General features: G+C 40.6%; 1 protein-coding gene across 1 annotated transcript; it reads right to left on the bottom strand.

Moving 5' to 3' along the window:
• Positions 1 to 421: 421 nt before the first annotated feature.
• Positions 422 to 985, bottom strand: LOC140166858 (uncharacterized). The gene has a single exon (XM_072190347.1). The coding sequence runs from the start codon at positions 983 to 985 to the stop codon at positions 422 to 424; it is 564 nt and encodes a 187-aa protein (XP_072046448.1).
• Positions 986 to 13343: the final 12358 nt, after the last annotated feature.

Here is a 13343-nt window from a genome sequence, read left to right as displayed (position 1 = left end):
AAAGAAAGTAAACATACTTATATGAGACCATTTTTGGACCATAATGTACATAAGGTAGGAATGCCAGGTGAATTCAAATTTGCCATCAAACTGCATCATTTTATATATCAAATTAAAGCCCCGGTTGAGTAAAGAAAGCCAAAACTGAAAACCTTTTTGTCATAGCACTTTCCGTAGCAATACATCTTGTCAATGGAACTGCTATCAAAATCCTTGAGCTAGCGGTTCTTTTCAATTTCTATGTAAATATAAATTGCCAGTTTAGGCCATTTTGACTGACTAGCAAATGTGTTAACTGAGGTTTCTTCTACTACCTACTTCTACTGCAATACTTGGCATAGTCCATCAGCTTGGATTTCCCGCCAAGGAATAAGGTTGGTGCAGAAAATTACATATGTGCGAGTAAAAAGACCATGGGAAATTATGGGTTGGCTGCAGCTACTGCTCCCCTGAACACCTCATAAGATGGTGATGACAAGGTGCTCGCTGGAAGGGTATTCCACCACACCACTGTACGTGGGAAGAAGGAGTAGCGATACAACTGGATACGTGCTGGAATACGTTGGAATTTGTCTGGATGGTAAGACCTTGTGATGGATGGAACCATTGGAGTGAGGTAACAGGCTGGAATTACTGCCACAATGCTGTGCTTGATCTTGTACAAGAGAAGGAGGCTGGATGTTTTACGCCGCTCTTCTAGTGAAGTCCATTGTAGCTCCTGCAACATAGCAGTAACACTCTCACGACGGTGATATCGGTGGAGGACAAACCTTGCAACTTGACGTTGGATATTTTCAATCCTGTTGATGGCCTTGGTGGTGTAAGGATTCCATATGGGGCTGCAGTACTCAACATGTGGGCGCACCAAAGATACATAAGCCTGTTCGTTGAGCTTCTGGGAGGCACCACGAAGGTTACGCCGGATGAGGCCAAGGATTCTATTAGCTCTTGCCGTTGCTCCATTGGTGTGCTTGGTCCATGACATGTTGGTGGAAAAAGTCAAGCCTAGGTATGGGTACTCTGAGACTGCTGAAAGTACACTACTTCCAAGATGGTAGTCGTTTTTTATTGTGTTACGGCGCAAGGAGAACAGCATAGAGTGGCATTTGTCCGTGTTGAATTTCATCTGTCATGTGTTAGTCCATTGGTGGAGGAGATCAAGGTCATGTTGGAGAGTTATGATGTCTTCTGCTGTGGCGATATAGTTCTATAAATCAGGCAGTCATCAGCAAAGAGACGGATGTTTGAAGAGCTAGATATATTTGTAATGTTCCTTGGGATACCCCAGGAGCTGAAGTTCTGGAACTACTTAAATGGTTATCTCTTGATAAGATTAGAAATATCCATCTTGCTGAATTTATGTATAAAGTGACAAACAATATACTTCCTGAAAATATATGTAAGTTATTTACGGAAAAGGAATATAAATACGACCTCAGGCGCAATCCAAGAAATGTTAATATTCCTTTTCCTTCAAATAACTATAAGAAGCGTAGTCTTTCTTACAGAGGTGCTACTATGTGGAATAATTTGTCATCTTCAGCACAGTCCTCTGTAAGTCTTGCTTCCTTCAAAAGACTGTTATTCAGTGATTATGATTTAAATTTTACCTAGTTATTTTGCATTACTTATTTTTCCTACTGCTTGTATGTATGTTTTTTTTAAATTTCACATTGTATATGTTCTTATTTTTTGATATTATATCGTTGTTTATACTTGTTGTAAAACACGGCCCCAGGGAAGACCAGCTCAAGGGCTGATCTGGGCCTTTCCGTGTATAAATAAAATTTGAATTGAATTGAATTGAATGGCAGACGGAAGATCATTGATAAATGATAAAAATAGCAAGGGACCAAGAACTGTCCCTTGCGGCGCTCCAGATGTTACAGGCACCCAGTCAGATGACATACCATCAATCACAACTCGTTGCAGCCGCTTGGTGAGGAAGTTTTCCATCCATGATAACAGCGGACCTCTGACTCCGTAGTGGTGTAACTTGAGAAGGAGGCGTTGGTGCGGTACGCGGTCAAAGGCTTTAGAGAAATCAAGTACCATTGCATCCACTTGACCTTGATCGTTGAGCGCTTTGCTGAGATCTTGGGTGGTGATGAGCAGTTGGGTTTCGCATGAACGCCCGGACGAAAGCCGTGTTATGAGTAGTCCGTGAGAATGTTATTTTGGTCATAGTGATCCATGATTTGACTGAATATTATGTGCTCTAAGATTTTGCTACAAACTGATGTGATGGATACTGGGCGATAGTTCGCAGCAGTGCTTCTGTCCCCTTTCTTAAATATGGGGGTTATTTTACCAGTTCTCCATGCTGGTAGAACGATACCTGAGTCCAGGGACTGTTGAAAGATGCAGCTTAAGATAGGCGAAATTTCTGTGGACAAGTCCTTTAAAATACGTGAAGGAATTGAGTCTGGACCGGTCGCTTTCTTGGTGTTTAAGGATTGGAGTAATTTAGTAACTCCCTCTTGAGTGACAGTCATAAATACTGTTCATCGCTGGATAATCAGGAGTGCTGAACTTGGGTAGGTTAGAAGTGTCTTCTGATGTAAAGACTGAGCTAAATTGCTCGCTGAACACATTAATTCGCCTTACCCCTGCTGTCAAAGACTACCTTAGAACCCTGCTTAAGAGACGAGATGCAGCAGGAGTCCTGTCTCTTGGACTTGACTTCCCTCTCATACCTACATAAGGACCAGTGATTACACTGACAAAATTTCATCGATATAGCTCCTTCACTTCTGGGTGATGTCAAAAACTTTTGGATACCCCCTCGTACATACTTAGCCGTCGGTATGAAGAAATTGTTGCTCCAAAAATGATTGAAAATTTCACATTTGTAATCATTTTTCACCACAAAATATGGTATGAAAACAGGTGAAACGTGAGCAATGTATATGGAGAGGTCAAACTGGTTGTTAATAATTGTCAATATTAATATTTTGCGACATTTATAATGAAAACAATTAACACTCAAGACACCCTATGAGACCTACTACAACTTGAGAACAAGTCCTCAAACGTTCGAAATTTGTAGTTACTACAACTGAAGTGTCATTGGTTGTAGTAACTACAAGTTGTATACTCCCGTAACAACTCCAGGGGTTTATGCCTCCAGGGTTTTATTTTTGCAAGTTTGCATTAATATATCTAGTAAAATACTCACTTTAGAAACCTGTGTCAATGACGTAATCTGTGATTGCTCAACTTATTCTACGCATTTGTCCAAAGAAATATTTAAAAAGATGATTTTGGAGTGATATTTTAATGAGCAGCGAAAAGCAGCGAATGCAGGCTAAATTGCGGCAACACATAAGGAGCTCACGGTCGGACTACATGGTGATCATAGTTGCCCACTAGTACAACAAGTCATACCTAGAATATTTTCTCAATTTGAGAAATTTTAACCTTTCTAGGTATATGACTGATTTTACCGTAAAATTTGTGTCAATTCCCGATGTCATAATATATGCGCCATGTTTTGTATGCTCCGATTGCCGATTACATAGACGAGTACAACTGGTAACCAGCCAAAGCCGGTACTGTGCAGTGCCGGTCTGCTATTCAATTGCATGCTGAATTGGGTGACATGTATTTTCTACGTCATTTGCCTATACGATGATCCACCCCAAAATAAAAATCATGGTATAGATCCCTGTACTATTGCCCACGCGTGCACGTCAAACTTTGTTTCATTAGCACAGCTGCTGACAGACTGTGTTTAATGGAATACTACTCTCCTCAAAGTTGTACACAGGCGGCGAATAGCATGATAGAGCCGGCAACTTGTCAAACCGCCCGGCCGTATGGCATTTTCATATACTCGGTTAGTTTTGTGGGGTTCATTATCGAACCCCAACGGTTTTAGCATGTATTTATATTATTTATTAACATATAGGCCTATTTGTTTGTGATATTTCAAGCGTTTTAAAATTTCTAAATAATCCCATTCAATTACACGGTTGACGATGAGAATTTACTGAATTTAGAGAATGCAATGCGACCACCACCTGGTTGTACAATAACCTGTCGTAAATCATGTAGCACAAATTCACTTACTAATTCCAGGTCCAATCCTTTCCTACATTGTCATTGTAAATGTCATCATCTGATTCCATTTGTTTAGAAAATCCTTGCAAATGAGATATTTTGAAAAGAAATACAGCCCTATGAAGTCTACGGCACTAGTAAAATTACGATTTTCACACAGACGGGTCATATATAGTAGTCTCTCGGCAGCCAGTTTGCGCTCCCTCCACACAAACAGGCGGATGGATCGGAACCAAACTGGCTGCATTGTAACATATTTCCCTGTCCCTGCGGTGAAGATTACAGCTAGTGCTCAAAGCAGCCTCTTGTTTTGTCGGATTTTTCAATGAAAATGATCTAGATTTGGAAAACTTAAGCAGCATACAACTTCTTAAAGTTCTTAAGTTTGTGTATACACTGTGCCAAAAAAGTATCCTTACACTTGGAAGAAAAAATCCTAATTTTAAAACTAAACCATATTTGGATACATTGATTTTTTTAATAGATCCACTATATCTCATCCGGCACATTATGACACCCCATTGAATCCAATGTGACTTCAAGAAGCAAAGTTACAAGCATTTGATTAGATGATTAAGGTCCAGTTTTAAAAGTGACAAACCGGCCTAAAAAATCTTATCAAACTTATCAAAACTTATCAATCAAACCTTTCAGATAAAGCCCTGTTTACCCCAAGAATTATTGCCTTTCTTACAGCATTTTTGATTGATTAATTATGCAATATGTTCATCTGACAGCTCGATCAATAGCCCTACCGCTATTCTTACCATGCTGCCAATTGGCTCAATAGATCATAGTCTTCTTGTAACCAATCAGCAGGTAGTACTCATGGTGATAAAATGTGTTGTGAAACAGGGCTTAAATCCTGCATGTGTTGTTGTTTTTTGCTCAGTAAGGACAAATATTGTTTAGGGTATGGTATGAAAATCTCTGGTCTGTCATGTTTAAACTATGAAACTTGAGTGCCCACAAGATGCTCACAAAAGCTTTAAATGTCCATAACATTTGAAAAAAAAAATGAAAAAAAATCCAACAAAATACTTTGGCTCTTGCTGGGGCATTAAACAAATCATGAAAAATTCAGCACACCTCCAGATATTGCCTGTCTCAATTACAGTGATGTCTATTCATCCAGAAAGCCAAAATTCTTCTCCGACCTTATACCATGCTAAGACTATATCCGTTTTCAGATCTTTCCCAATTTTGTAGGCCTATCCCACTACCCTACTCAAGTATTTAGGGTCTTGAGGAAGTAGTTCACTCAGTGCTCCAACGTCCCTGTGCTTTGTATGCACTGAGAATTCGCGCTTATTCATGAGGACTATTGGTTCTATCACACATGTCTATTGTCTATCAACTTATGGTATTGTGGGTAACTTTGCATTTATGTTAAAGATCAAGATTGCACTTCAAAAAGATGTCCATATATGCCGTAATAGGGTCAGAGTGAGTGTATCATTTTCGTCCCTCGCACTTCATGGAACGATTGGTCCTCATGCATTAACATACAATGGTGTACTTTACCACTTGGTGAACCATCTCTATACAATATTAGTCTATGGTTTCACTACTCAGCAGTGGATAATGTGGACCTGTGTAGAGCAGTGTCTTAGAAATAATATATCGTAAGTTTTGCCTTCCATTGTTTAAACTTCTTAAACTTCCCAAACAAATTTGAGCTTAAAACAATACACAGGCTTCAGCAGCCTACATGTGCTAGGGCTCAGCAAGTTCAAATATGTGTGCTTTGATCTACTTATAAAGTTGAACCTATTTACAGCAATCAAGTAAATTTAGCATAGATCATTATTTATATGTTTCACTGCCTGAACAGAATTAATCATGTCTCACCTCCTTTTTCAACCAAATCAACAGGAATTAAATCTTATAGTGAGGGATCAACATTTAAGCACAAATTGCCTCCGGCAAAACTCACTTCCTGGCAACTAAATACCACACAAGGTCATTTTTATGTAACTCATTGACCCATTTGTGTCATACATGTATACTGCCTCTAGCTATAATGACATCCTGGTGATCTGGTCAACTCATTGACAGATCCTAACCTAAGGAGGGAAGTTAAGTTTTGATCAATTCTCTTCAGGTAGTGAAACATAATGAAAAGGTATTACTTTTTCCCATCCAGGCTGACCTGAATTTATGAAATAACATTTAATCAAAGTAACTGGTGTGCTTTGTTGCAGGTATCAGCTTTTCCTAGCTGGTGGTTTAGAATAGTCCTCACTCACTTCTAACAGATTGGTAGCCTAGGAACCTGTCTTCGACTTGATCAGGTAAACTTCGAACCTGTCGCCTCTGTACCTATCGAGAATTCAAATAAAACAAAAGTAAATAGATATTTAACACTTGTTATGTACTTTGCCAGTAGGTACAAAAGTACAAGAAAACTTACAAAAAACAAGCCAATTCAAGCACACAAGAAAACAACATTGGCAAATCAAAGTGACTTAAAGCTTTAAAGAATGTAACTGGGCAGAATTTTTCACTTTCTGGCAGCAGCCACTGAAAAGCCCTGTTTCAGAATATCTTTGTGTCTTTGTGGGATCAAGCGATCCAAACCATGACAAGAATGGGTGCAGGTACGAACAACGCATGACAAGCTCAGTCAAAATGCAGATTTTTGTATCAGACGAAAGGTCATACTTTTTCAAAACCCCAGTGATATTTTTCTAGTCAAATTTGTATTAATTTGAGATTTTTGCGTGAATCGCACACTCAACTCTACAATACAAGTATGGTAGCCAAATCAATATAATAATGTAGCTCTGTAAATAGTAAGTTTTGTGACTATTGTTATGCCTCCGCCGCGAGGTATACTGTTTTTGCAATGTCCATGCCTCCTTGCTTCTGTCTGGATGCTGTATCTCGGCCATGGATGGGTGAATTGACTTCAGATTTTCAGGATAGGGGGTTCAAAAACTCTGGCTACTTTTTTTTGGGGTGGGGTTCAAGGTCATATACTGAGGTCAAATTAGCAAAACCTGTCATATGGGCATGAAACTTGGCGGGTACAGTCAACAATAGAGCCAAATTATTGGAAGGTCATTTTGGGGTCATCCGGGGTCACCCAGGGGTCATCTGAGATCAAATTACTACTGTCGTATGGGCATGAAACTGTGGGTACAGTCAACATTTAGAGCCAAATTTTCAAGGTCATTTGGGGGTCACCAAGGGGTCACCCAGGGGTCATCTGAGATCAAATTACTACTGTAGTATGGGCATGAAACTTTGTGGGTACAGTCAACATTTAGAGCCAAATTTTTAAGGTCATTTGGGGGTCACCAAGGGGTCATCTAAGGTCAAATTAATAAAATTGGTCATATGGGCATGAAACTTGGTGGGTACAGTCAACATTTAGAGTCAAATTTTTTGAAGGTTATTTCGGGGTCATCCGGTGTATGACATAAAGCACATTGCAGGTGACTTTTGTTCCATGAGTATTATTAATTTTTACTTTTTTGAACCACCAAATTGTTATGCATGAAAAAGGTCCACTTTTTTAAAGTGCTTGTATTTTGCCGCCCTAGGCAAAGCCTCTCCCTGCCGCCCCTTGAAAACTCATCAGTTTTGACCTATTTTTATACTGCCCATTATCCCTCCCATTTTTTCTTTTTATCCGCCCTCATTTTTTCTTCCTTTTATTTCTCCATTCCTGTTTTTTCTTTTTTTTGCCCTTTTTTTTCTTTCTTTTTTTTTTCCGCCCCTCTGTGCTTGCCGCCCTAGGTGACCGCCTTACCTGGCCTAATGGTCGGAACAGCCCTGCTTTTCTGATTGGCAAACATTTTTTTGCTGACCAAAATTGCTTTTCCCCTTATAATTCACAAGGGAATGTGTGATAATTATTGCATCACCTCTTACTTTTAAAACAAATAGACTCACCAGATACTGGTGATGGCGAGCAGGGGGTTATAGGGCCCATTGCTGCAGGTGGAGTATAATTAGGCCTTGGTGGGCCACGGCTTATCCCCCGATAATCTATACTTCTACTCCTCTGCAATGATTGTACAAATCTTTCATCCCTGTTTTGCTGTAGGAGTTGATCTAGGTTTGTGGGCCTTGGTTGAGGTTCTGGGTTTCTTCCGTCTCCGTCTTGTTGAAGACTGTTGATGGGATCATAGTCGTGAACAAAGGTTGCAAAATGTGGGTCTCTGTTTATCTCAGATACCTGCAGCCTTGGGAGACTATTAAGAGAGAAGTAAAAAAAATGCAAAATTAGTGTGAATGAGCAGAATATGGCTACTTTATTTGGCACAATTAGAGTCTTTCACTAGTATTTTTTTAAGAGCTTTGTGTCACACACAAAATATAGAATGCATAGCTCAACTACATTGCTTTTAAAGTCGGTGTACTTCAGCAATCAGCATAGTACTAAAAGCCTAACAATTCCCGCCTACTGATCAAAGTATAGTAACATCACTGTGCATGATTTAGATTGTGAAACCTTAAAATGTGTGCACTGTAAAGAAGGCAGCCGTAAATAGGGCACAAAAAACACTCTCTTGATTACAGAGATGCACTTAGGGCTTTGACATCCCCCTGCACTACCAATCTCAAGATGAGAAGCAGTATAGTACTGCCAAGTAGAACTTTTTCCCTCCATTAATTTAGGCACATTTATTTGCTAATATGAATTGATATACATCAAAATTACAATTTTTTCAGCAAAATTTTGAAATGAAAACTGATATTCAGAAAATTGTTAAAAAACAGCTTGTTGCCTTGTTTTAAAAAATTGTTTAAAGTGCAAAAATACTAGTCTGAAATTCGCACCTTGCATTGTTGGCCGCTGCTGTACCTCCAGTTGGAAGTGACATATTTCCCTGTCCAAGTGGATCTGTGCACTCAACAGTTGATGCCTCCCTGGCCTCTGCTGTAAGTCTGGTTGGTAGTGACATATTTCTCTTTCCAAGTGGATCTGTGCTATCAACAGTTGATGCCTTTCTTGCCTTTGCTGTCGCTATGGTTGGTAGTGACATTATTGCATGTCCAAGTGGATCTCTTCTATCAATAGGTGATGTCTTGTTGGCCTCTGCTGTAGCTCTGATGGGTAGTGATATATTTGCCTGTCCAAGTGGATCTGTGTTCCCAACAGCTGACACCTTGTTGGCCTCTGCTGTAGCTTTGGTTGGCAGTGACATATTGTGCTGTCCAAGTGGAAATGTGATGTCAACAGTTGATGCCTTGCTGACCACTGCTGCTGCTGCGCTTGGTAGTGACTTTATATTTCCCAGTCCAAGTTGATCTGTGCTACCAACAGTTGCTGCCTTTCTGGCTTCTGCTGTAGCTGTAGACAGTAGTGACATATTTCCCTGTCCAAGTGTATCTGTGCTATCAACAGTTGATGTCTTGCTTGCCTTTGCAGTAGTTCTGATTGGCAGTGACATTCTTCCATGTCCAAGTGGATCGCTGCTCTCAATAGGTGATACCTTGTTGGCCTCTGCTGTAGCCCTGGTTGGTAGTGACATATTGCCCTGTCCAAGTGGAGCTGTGCTTCCAACAGTTGATGCCTTGTTGGCCTCTGCAGTAGTCCCGATTGGCAGTGATATTTTCCCCAGTCCAAGTGGATCTGTGCTATCAATAGTTGATTCTTTGTTGGCCTCTGCTGTAGCTATGGCTGAGAGTGACATATTTCCAAGTTGATCTGTGCATTCAACAGTTGCTGCCTTTCTTGCCTCTGCTGTAGCTCTGGTTGGTAGTGACATACTTCCCTGTCCAAGTGGATATGTGCTTCCTTTTTCTTTTGAAATTCTTATTACAAAAGGCATTTTAAGATTATCTGTATCACGGATGTCGATGCCAAGGTTTTGTAAGGCTGTATTAATTGAATTGCCGATGGTGCCTTTTCTGGGTTTTGGTTGTAAAACATGAGAATTTGGTAAACTTTCATCATTTTTATCAAGCTGTAGAGCAGAATCTGCTTTTTGTTGTTTTTCCTCAATGTCATCTTCTTCTGATTTGATTTCAAGATGATCTGCATTTGCTTTGTCTGTATTGTCATTCTGTGCATTGTGAACATTAATAGCATCAGTTGCCATCGCTGTAGCACGATCATCTCCTGATGGTGATTCAGAACATGCAGTAGCTTTGCAAAGTTCCTCATTTGTATCTTTGCTGGAACTTGAGCTCTCTATCCTAGATTCACCAGTCTGTATGGTTTGTGTATCAGTGGATGCATTTTTCAAAGCATTGTTTTGATTTCTAGGACCTGAAATATGTCAAGAAATGAACCCAGATATACATTAATGCATAGTGTGAAATGATGTGCTGTTAAGTAAGCACTACTGTGGTCTTTCAACCAGATTTGCCTGAAGACAACCATGAATCATACCTTCATAGAAACATTGAGATAGGGTTGCAATGCTTTTGCATTGTCCCACTTGGCTGGTATCCAGAAAGATTGTATGTCCTTCTTTTTGCCTCTTTTTCACTTTGACAGTTTCATTTACTCAGCAAAAATGTTGTTGAAGATAGAATTAGTGGCCACATGGCTGTAACATCTCTCGCAATTTATAGCCTCAATAATAGTAATACATTCAGATGATTACTGGCCTCTGCTGTAGCCCTGGTTGGCAGTGACATATTGTCCTGTCTGACTAGATCTGTGCTTTTGACAGTTGATGCTTTATGGGCCTCTGCTGAAGCTCTGGTTGGTAGTGACATATTTCTCTGTCCAAGTGGGTCTGTGATGTCCACAGCTGATGCATTGCTGGCCTCTGCTGTAGCCCTGGTTGGCAGTGACATATTGTCCTGTCTGACTAGATCTGTGCTTTTGACAGTTGATGCCTTGTGGGCCTCTGCTGAAGCTCTGGTTGGTAGTGACATATTTCCCTGTCCAAGTGGGTCTGTGATGTTCACAGCTGATGCATTGCTGGCCTCTGCTGTAGCCCTGGTTGGCAGTGACATATTGTCCTGTCTGACTAGATCTGTGCTTTTGACAGTTGATGCCTTGTGGGCCTCTGCTGAAGCTCTGGTTGGTAGTGACATATTTCCCTGTCCAAGTGGGTCTGTGATTTCCACAGCTGATGCATTGCTGGCCTCTGCTGTAGCCGTGGTTGGTAGTGATATATTGTCCTGTCTGACGGGACCTGTGCTTTTGACAGTTGATGCATTGTGGGCCTCTGCTGAAGCTCTGGTTGGTAGTGACATATTTCCGTGTCCAAGTGGGTCTGTGATTTCCACAGCTGATGCATTGCTGGCCTCTGCTGTAGCCGTGGTTGGCAGTGACATATTGTCCTGTCTGACTGGATCTGTGCTTTTGACAGTTGATGCCTTATGGGCCTCTGCTGAAGCTCTGGTTGGTAGTGACATATTTCCTTGTCCAAGTGGGTCTGTGATGTCAGCAGCTGATGCATTGCTAGCCTCTGCTGTAGCCCTGGTTGGTAGTGATATATTGTCTTGTCTGACTGGATATGTGCTTTTGACAGTTGATGCATTGTGGGCCTCTGCTGTAGCTCTGGATGGTAGTGACATATTTCCCTGTTCAAGTGGATCTTTGATGTCAACAGTTGATGCCTTGCTGGCCTTAGTTGGCAGTGACAGATTGCCCTGTTTGAGTAGATCTATGCTCTTGACAGTTGATATCTTTCTGGCCTCTGCTTTTGCTCTGGTTGAATTTGTGCTGTTAATAGTTGATGCCTTGTTGAGCTCTGATTTAGCTGTGTTTGGCAGTGACATTCTTCCATGTCCAAGTGGATCTCTGCTATCAATAGGTGATGTCTTGTTGGCCTCTGCTGTAGGTTTGATGGGTAGTGATATATTTCCCTGTCCAAGTGGATCTGTGTTCCCAACAGCTGACACCTTGTTGGCCTCTGCTGTAGCTTTGGTTGGCAGGGACATATTGCCGTGTCCAAGTGGAGCTGTGTTCCCAACAGCTGACACCTTGTTGGCCTCTGCTGTAGCTTTGGTTGGCAGGGACATATTGCTGTGTCCAAGTGGAGCTGTGCTTCCAACAGTTGATGCCTTGTTGGCCTCTACAGTAGTCCTGATTGACAGTGATATTTTCCCCAGTCCAAGTGGATCTGTGCTATCAATTGTTGATTCTTTGTTGGCCTCTGCTGTAGCTATGACTGAGAGTGACATATTTCCAAGTTGATCTGTGCGTTCAACAGTTGCTGCCTCTCTGGCCTCTGCTGTAGCCCTGGCTGGTAGTGACATATTTCCCTGTCCAAGTGGATCTCTGATTTGAACAGCTGATATCTTGTTGGCCTCTGCTGTAGCTCTGGATTGCAGCAGTGACACATATTGCTGTCCAAGTGGATCTGTGCTTCCTTTTTCTTTTGAAATTCTTATTACAAAAGGCATTTTTAAATTATCTGTATCACGGATGGCGATGCCAAGGTTTTGTAAGGCTGTATTAACTGAATTGCCGATGGTGCCTTTTCTGGGTTTTGGTTGTAACACATGGGAATTTGGTAAACTTTCATTTTGATCAACCTGTAATACTTCCTCAGTGTCATTTTCATTTGGTTTGATGTCCAGATGATCTGCATTTGCTTTGTCTGTATTGTCATTCTGTGCATTGTGAACATTAATAGCATCAGTTGCCATCGCTGTAGCACGATCATCTCCTGATGGTGATTCAGAACATGCAGTAGCTTTGCAAAGTTCCTCATTTGTATCTTTGCTGGAACTTGAGCTCTCTATCCTAGATTCACCAGTCTGTATGGTTTGTGTATCAGTGGATGCATTTTTCAAAGCATTGTTTTGATTCCTAGGACCTGAAATATGTCAAGAAATGAACCCAGATATACATTAATGCATAGTATGAAATGATGTGCTGTTAAGTAAGCACTACTGTGGTCTTTCAACCAGATTTGCCTGAAGACAACCATGAATCATACCTTCATAGAAACATCGAGATAAGGTTGCAATGCTTTTGCATTGCCCCACTTGGCTGGTATCCAGAAAGGTTGTATGTCCTTCTTTTTGCCTCTTTTTCACTTTGACAGTTTCATTTACTCAGCAAAAATGTTGTTGAAGATAGAATTAGTGGCCACATGGCTGTAACATCTCTCACAATTCATAGCCTTAATAATAGTAATACATTCAGATGATTAATTTGTTATCTTGTTTTAAATAATATGAATCATACAAAATATTCAAATATACTTACGGTTTTTAATGGGAATGGCCATTATCAACATTAACAACTAATGAAGGCTAGATGTGTATTGGAACTTCTGTAAAGATACAATGAAAAACAATTCATTGTCACTTACGGATATTTACATTATTTACATATCACTGACTAGTGATAACAA

This window comes from Amphiura filiformis, chromosome 12 (assembly GCF_039555335.1).
Source record: "Amphiura filiformis chromosome 12, Afil_fr2py, whole genome shotgun sequence".
NCBI lineage: Eukaryota > Metazoa > Echinodermata > Ophiuroidea > Amphilepidida > Amphiuridae > Amphiura > Amphiura filiformis.
The sequence above is the reverse complement of the archived record's forward strand: the minus strand, read 5'-3'. Positions and strand labels throughout refer to the sequence as shown.

Excerpts from the sequence above, each read along its gene's own strand:
- LOC140166858 (XM_072190347.1), bottom strand. The coding sequence starts at position 985 with ATGTCATGGACCAAGCACACCAATGGAGCAACGGCAAGAGCTAATAGA.